Source organism: Ornithodoros turicata, chromosome 4 (genome assembly GCF_037126465.1).
Source record: "Ornithodoros turicata isolate Travis chromosome 4, ASM3712646v1, whole genome shotgun sequence".
Taxonomy (NCBI): Eukaryota; Metazoa; Arthropoda; class Arachnida; order Ixodida; family Argasidae; genus Ornithodoros; species Ornithodoros turicata.
Window position 1 is genome coordinate 23,726,749 of NC_088204.1, and position 8,130 is coordinate 23,734,878.

At 45.9% G+C, this 8,130-nt stretch overlaps 1 protein-coding gene across 1 annotated transcript in view; it reads left to right on the forward strand.

Annotated features, from left to right (window-relative positions):
• Positions 1-2,021, forward strand: part of LOC135392815 (transcription factor RFX4-like) — a 40,817-nt gene extending 38,796 nt beyond the window's left edge. The window contains exon 17 of the mRNA XM_064623523.1: positions 1,783-2,021. Within this exon, the coding sequence (XP_064479593.1) occupies positions 1,783-1,936 (154 nt within the window). The 3' untranslated portion in view covers positions 1,937-2,021. The remainder of the gene's footprint in view (positions 1-1,782) is intronic.
• The last annotated feature ends 6,109 nt before the right edge of the window (positions 2,022-8,130 follow it).

The window sequence follows — 8,130 nt, forward strand, 5'->3', positions numbered from 1 at the left end:
CACAAAGGAACAAAATATCACGCGATTTACTTACACCGCGCAAGATACTAAATCTCGAATCATTACACTCTTAAGCTTTTCACGGCGAGACTTGGAGGTGACGCAGGTTCGAATAGCTGCACCGGCTGTGCTGTCTGGGGTTTTCTCTGCGTTTTCCGGCAGACTTCCCAGACGAATGTCGGCACAGTTCCCTATCAAGTCGACCCAGACGCATACTAACCTTCCTATCCCCACTCCTTCCTCATGTCATCTCTCCATCTGTCCACGTCTGTATACGTCGCTCATAGCCGCAGTTCCTTCGCGGTGCTGACAGGGAATTTAAAAAATAAAACTCTGACAACTTGTTGTAGTACACGCACAAAATGATTCTACCATCCGATATGGCAGCACGCACCTTCCTGTTCGCAAGACGCAATCTCGAGAAAGGGCGCTCTATGATTCCAATAGAAACTGGTATGAAACATTATGATAGCTTCCTTCTTATGGCCACACGGGACAGCGCTTTTCCCCTTAGTTGGATGCAGACTGTCACTTTAAAGGGAAAGTTCACTCTCCCGTCGTAATTGAAATAAAAATGACTCGAAACAACTCTTCCGCGAGGCACTTCGCTGGAAAACGACGTATTCCAGAGTTATGCGTGTCTTGGCAGCGTCCCCGCACGCGCGGGTAGTGGAGCAAGCAGGAGAATATACTCATCAACTTGCGTGACTACGGGGTGCCGTTTGGTGAGGTTTCATCGCACGTTAAAGAACCCTCAGGAGTGCAAAAGCAATCCGCACACCAACCGTTGTCGCGTCGCTCATTATCTGAGTTGTCTCGCGACGTAAACCCCCAATTATAAATTATATAAAACTTGCGTGACGTTTCCGTGACGCTTCCATGAGGTTCCCTCAGGATGGTCACGTGTCAGCGTCCTCTTCCACACCTCCTTTTCACGTATTCTCCGCAGCAGGACGCTGCGAGAGCGATCGAAGCAGAGCCGTATATAGAGAGAGTTTGGCCATCTTTTGATCTTTTGCCGCTTCACGGGCGAAGCCTGTTTTGACGTCAGAGTCGGTGTTGCACCGCCCAAAAAGCCAGAGTCCATGCGAAATCTGCTTATCAGCCAGCAGACAGTCGCCATCTTGATGCAGTTCACCGGCTGGTCGACATGGACTTTTGCATGTCGCGCTCAATGTGATCTACCAGGGTTGCCGGCTTATGACACACAGGCGCCTGTGAAATGGGGGCTTTGTTACCAAACTGAAATGATTCAAGGACGAAGGGGTGTCCAAGGACGTGTCTTCCCCCTTGCATCGTGACCAACGCTTTGCAACAACATGGCGTCGGCGACCGGTTGACGACTGGACAACAATAGAGCGCAGCAAGGGAGGTCGTTCAGCAGTGACGTCGCATTACGCGATTCAAGTTAGACTCCTCCTAATGGTCAAACTCTCTCTCTATGAACTCTCTGTGAACGGCTCTGGATCGAAACAAACTGAGCGACGTAGTTTAGGCCAGGAGAAAGGGAACGCCCTCTTGCGTCACACTGATGTCGCGCGTACGTCTTTCCGCGCGCAGATTTCAAACCGTCTGGATTCCAACTCTTTATAACGCCGACAATCAGTTATATCAGTCGAATCAGCAAAATATAAAGCAGGGATTCAGTAAATTAGGGAATGCAAAACAGAAATTCTACGAACTGATGCTTGGAGAGCGAACAATTCCTTTAAAGTGTCCTTGTAGAGAACAGCGAGGTCCGTATTTTTGTCTGATATGCATTGGTGCTTTCCTTCCTGACAGGTACGAGCAACCATTTACGGAAACCACAGTTATGACGACTTCTTTGTTTGGCACGTCACCTCCACCGGGACCCGCTGTCCATAGGGCGTGGCCCCAACCGACCCCGGACCGCACGTTCCGAACGTCTGCAGCCTACTCCCAGGTGCATCTCTGATCCGACACCCACGAGTAGGGGCGTCCATGTGCTTGCTTCTCCATTTAAGAACTGTAAAAGCGTGCACGATTTCGTAGCAACGCACGTCCAGACGTCTACAAATGGTTGGGCAAACATCAGAGCATCATGTCCTGTCAACGTGACGTGATGCTAACCAATACAACAATGTTGTCACGGCTAGAGCTGTGTAAGTTACTCAAGGAGGGCAATTAAGTTGCAGTTACTTGATCCTTAATAGGATTAAATTACAGGAAAAGCTAGCAGAATGAAAAATGTAAGTCAGTTACAAAGTTGGAAAGGAAAAATACTGCAAACGAAGATTTGCAACAAAAAGAAAAATAGCTCGGTTATCGTTTCTTGCTAATCGTTTATCAGGTAACATGAAAATGAAGTTGCAAGATTGCGTGAAGCCCCTCTCAACTAGGCGTACTCGTCATAGCCAGCACGAGTGGTTGCTTACTCCGGTTTTTGCGAGGACCTGTGCCTACAAAACAAGTTTTTTTTTTCAGAACCATAGATGAATGGAACTCGCTTCCATCTCAAGTTTTCCATTCGGGAAATTTTGTCAGTGAGCTTGAACGTACCTTTTGTTGATTATTGTATGGCAAAGTGGCTGTATAGTTCAATTTTTTGAAAAGTTTTTCCCAATGCTCTTTTACTGCATCACTTTTGTTGTCTTGTTGGTTCAAATTGGGCTTGGCCCCTCCTGCTTGGGCCTCGCGCTCGCAGTATGTATAAATAAAATAATATAAATAAATAAATAAAAACTTGTTTGGATGGCAGCTCAAGGTTACAAGCATAAGTTACAGGCAAAACCTAAAGTATTTAGGTGCAGTAATATAATTACTCTAAAATATTTAGTAACAGTAACTTAGTAACTTACAATGGAATATTGCACAGCTCTGGTTACGACAGTTTGGCCTCAAGAAAGGACACAGTGGAAGGCATTCGCTGTGCCTTCCGTTGAACATGACGAATGATGCATTGATGCTGTACGGGCAAGCAAGAAACGACACATTTTCCTTCAGTTGCGTTTTCTTACTTAATAGCCCTTCTTGCTTAACTGTAATACAACGATGTACGGAAAAAATGAGGCAGCACAATTAAAGCATGACAAACGCAGCGTGCTCTGTGTGTTCTCGTCTTACTGCCATCATCTTTTGCTTTCCCCTATACAGACGCATCAAACGAATCAGTCGGTTAACACGTTGAACTCCGACGTCGACCACCACATACTCTATATAACTGGGCCTAGAAGCTCTACGTACCAACGTAACGGTACGTACCGTAGCGGCAGTACCGTAACGGTTCTGACAGCGAGAGAGAACACCGGGGAGACTAAGACACCGTTAGCTTTACTACAAACGAGGGAAACGCAATGATTTTGTGAGATTGCTCTGCTTGTGCCAATAAAGTGTTGCTACCAATTGGTGACGGCGGTGATGAGCTATAAGGCGGAAATTGTGACGTACAGTACCTCGTCCTGATGACTTCAATTGGTATTTCATGAGCTTCGGCTATGACCATCCGCGTTTCTGCAGCTCTGGAGATGCCAAGAGAGATCCTTAGGCTGCGTGCAAGGAAGCACTGAAGCCGTTGAACTTGTTATGCAGGACTTCAGACCCACCAGTAGAGGTTACTGAGAAATGCCCAAGCTGTGTCGGGTGGGGTACGGCCATGGGTACCGCATTTGCACTAGTCACACAAATTAGCCGAAAAAGTAGATTTGCAATCCGGTCTATATTGTCGTATAGGAACATCTATAGGATGTAGATTAGACGTTGCAATGCCTCACAAACACGTCCACTGGGTGTGACAAATGACCAGCAGGTACATCCAGAGGATATGCATTTATACAGTTATGGGGGAGTTTCCAACGATCCATAGTACATCCATGGAACGTAATGTGGGCATAGCTGGATATCTACTAGACATCCAAAATGTCCACTGTGTACCATATTCTGGATGTCCATTAGACGTTTTTGGTTTACTGGGTTAGGCCTTCAGACGGGCTTGAAATGGAACGAAGTAGGCACACATGAGACAATTGATGTTTTGAGGCTGGAACACATATAAAAAGGAGAAATACATACAAAGCCTCAAGAGCCTAAGAAATATAATGATGAAAGATGTAAGTCACTGAAAAGGTTAGCCAGCTGTAGGACTCGAACCAACGTTTTCTGAATTACCGATCCAGGGCTCTAGATCCATGGAAGTAGATGCAGCACAGCCGCTGCCTGCCGCTTCATGTGCAATGTAACGCTATAGTAATGAATCACGTACAACCTCGGTGGATATTATAGTCGTGCCGGCAACTTCACTAGTCACTCATTCGTTCCTCTATAGCTTCACATCGTCCCAATCGCGCCGCCTGATTGCTTCCGCTAATGTTGTCTGCAAGCGCAGTCGGGCGCACCGTCACCGCGACGTCGCTGACTCCGGGGAGATATGTCATAGCGGGAGCGGAGTTCTCGCGCGCCGGGCAATATTCGATACAGTACCCCATTCATCGGCAAAGCTTGGTCATGCTTAATGCAGTGAATGAGCTCAGCATGAGACTGTGTGGAAACGAAGAGCGGAGCGAGAGGTAGGCGAGCTGAGCAAACGGAGAGCTGACCGAGTGTGAGTGAGTATGAGTGAGCAAACGGAAAGGTGAGTGACGACTGAGGGAGCATGAGTGAAAAAATGAGGGGATTAGCAGGAGATGAGTGAGTATGAGTGAGTACGTGAAGGAAGGAAAGAGAGGAGGAGGTGTATTGCTCCGAGAAGTGAAGCCGTGATTGGGAGCCACTCCTATGACGTCACGAAATGCCACCTTGATGCCACGTTACGAAAAACACCTATGACGTCGTCACTTGCTTTCTGGTTTAGGTTACATAGGCTACATCTCTATAGGGACCCCAATGCATAGTTTCAGAATACTTTTGGAGAGGTGTTCTGGAAGCACGCCGAAGTGTCCCCCAAAGTGGCGTGTGGAAAGCGGCGTCATTGGGGCTATCCTGTGTTAGCGTTGTTATCGTGTTTTCTATCAGTAAAATGATCAATGTACGACAATTTCTGTTCATGGAATAAGAAAACAAAACGATACTGATATGGACAAACAACAAGGAAGCAAAAGGAAGATACTCAAGAAACACCAAACAAGAAGATATTGGAAAACACCCTACGACGCGCACGTGAAACACTCGCGCCTCCGAAGAGAATGCATGTTCGCTTGTCCAAACTCACTTAAACTACAGTACATTGAGATTCATCAATTTCATCTACCACGCATAGGTTGCGACCCAAAGGAGCATGGCTGAAGAAAGACGCTTCAGAGCTGGGAAATAAATACAAATGGAAACAAGATTTGTTGCCGGTGAGACGTGGAAAATAAACGAACACCCTACGTTTGCAAGGAGCCGCTTGTAGATGGAACACATGGGAACACAAACCACTCTGATGAAGAAATATAGATAAGTAGGGATGTGCCAACCGAATCCGCGAATCCTCGATTCCACGAATCCTAGGCAGGGATTCGAGATTCGCTAATCCGAATCCTAGTGCCCAAAAAGGCCAATCGAATCTTTCGAATCCACCGACCGCGTTTGTTCCCCACTTTTTCAAACTGGCGCCTCCGGAGTCCGCCGAAAGCCTCATTGACCAACGGCTGTCTTCTTGTTTATTTGTTTACATTGCTCTGGACGGAAATAGTTCAGGCAGGAACTGTTACTTTACGAGTTTAAAAGTATTATGCTTTTGATTGTTGCTTTAGCTTTATGGAAATAAGTCAGACTCGAGAATTTACGTATTTCTTGTAGTCAATGAACAATATGTTAAATAAATGAACTATATGGGCATATTTTCTCCCGAAACTGAACTATTATGGGTTTTTTTTTTCTTTTTCATTAAACAAATGTATCATATTCTGCTTCAAAACACTTTCCAGTAGAAGTTTCTTTCTTAGCTTTTTGAAATTTTTATAAAGAAAAGATTCGAAAGATTCGAGATTCGTAAGATTCGTGGATTCGCGGAACCTTCCTTGGATCCGGATCTGGATTCGGATTCATAAAATTCTGGATTCGTCCCATCTCTACAGATAAGTAAAAAAGGGGGAACTCGTGACATTTTCAGTATATTTCAGCGTACCGACACTTAGCTGTTACAGGGTTTCACTGCAAAATATGGTTAGAAAGCGGACTTCAACGTATCCGCAGTATACTAAGAGTGCTCCTGAAGAAACAAAAAAAGCAAAATTCTCGCGCGTTTCCAAAAGTTATTTTTCGATTTTTTGCCATTTTGTAGCAGAATGTCTCGTTTATTAAATACCACCTTGCACTTATCTTGACATGGACCGCCGCATCCCAAAAATGGCGGTGGAAAACTGCAGACTTTACATTTCCAGCTCCACGAAAACTTTTTGAGGACCTGGGGCCAACTTAAAGTGCCACTCTGGACTCGGAAAACAGCGTTTATTTTATTGAGCCCATGGAAAAAAGGTGCCTCAAGGATTCTATACGCGCAAAATCAATCCCGTTTAAGAACGCTGTGCATTTCTGTCAATGTAGACGTCTGTCTGTTTGTAAAGAGATAACGTCATAGTGTTCGACAGCGCCACCAATGGACCTTTCTTCACAATGGCATATGCGCATGCGTATGACCTTGAGGCGCCGGAGAGGATTATCTCCGTCTTCACTAGATGGCGCACTATGGGGACGACAGAAGTGGGGACCAGTGGGGAGACCGCACGAATGGCGCGACCTTGTCGGCCCCACTCTGGACCGGTTTTGGTCCTTTGTGCTGTCCACGTGGATTTGTTTTGAGCATGGTTCCTTGGAGAGCCGCTAGGATACGTACGACGCGTATGTGAAAAAGGTCCATTTCGTAGAGTTGAACTACGCTCAAAGCAACGGTCTTGAGGTTGATTACGATGGTTTCTGAAAGGGACGCGACCTTCGGTCCTACTTTTCTTTCAATAGGAGGCAGCCAAAAAGTGCCCATTCGTTGAACCCAGCCCTCCTCTTCCGATTTGTTTCGGTTTCAGTCTGTATGCCAACGTCATAATGACATTTCTTGTGTAGAAATATATTTTTGAAGACGGGAGGAGCGGGTGACGTAATCATAAGCCCACAAATTGCAATGTTCTGGAGAGGGCACTCGTCTCCTAGCAATGAGGCCGGCGTCCGAGGAGAAACATGTTTTGTAAGTATAACGTACACAGTGCGTGACACACCTTTCCACAACATAAAAATCACATGCGGTATCTCGCCACATCACGCGTGGCTGAATAAATGGCAAAAAGGTGAGCTAACTTTCGTGACTTTACCGTGCTTATCTAGTCCTCTAAAAAATTAAGGACAATGTATTTTGAGCTGCGTCCTCCAGAACTGCTGTTCGACATAAGTCTTCTACCTGCACGTTTTTTTTTAATAAAATCGGAGGTGGTCGAGTGTCTGCTTTGGATGGCGTGGATATATAGGGTTTATTCACTGACGTCACCTCGCCGCCATACTGTAGGTCCCTCGAAGTTATGTTCCCGCAATAGTTCGCTGCCATATGCTTTATAGGTGACTATTAACGTCGAAAATATGAAAATTACTTGGATATGCTACAAATCACATAGCAGAATAGTTTTGAAACGCCAAATATACGGTGACTGCGATGCGGGTAGTGACTTGGAAAGGACCTACAATATGGCGGCCGACGGCAGAACCATGGACAGAACATCAGCTTGCTAGCGACAGTGGCGGTCTGCTACGGATGACAACATGTGAATAAACCCTATAGCCAACCTACGTTATTGCTAATGTAGTCTTGGAAACCGGCGAAATAACCAGCTTCGTCCAGCCATCAATCAATCTTGCGCCTTCTTTGGTGAATTTGAGTGTCGTGTGTTGTTGTTTGTCTTGCTGATACTCAGGCTTCAAGTATGATGGAATTGGTGAATCTCCTTTATCATACCTCGACTTCTTTCTGTAGAATAAACGTTTCACTTTGTTGGTTTGAGTTCTTCGTGTCTCTAATTTTCCTGTCTCCTCGTAGTCAAGGAACATATCGGCCACTGATTGCGGCAGGAACCGGGCGGCGGCAGAGAGAACGTAAGCGGCGGCGGCATTATGGCGGCGCGCACATGTTTGCTTCGATATCCAAACCACGATCCAAACATAAACCACAAACCGTGACAATCCACTAAAGAGCCGACAGGAGCCGTACGA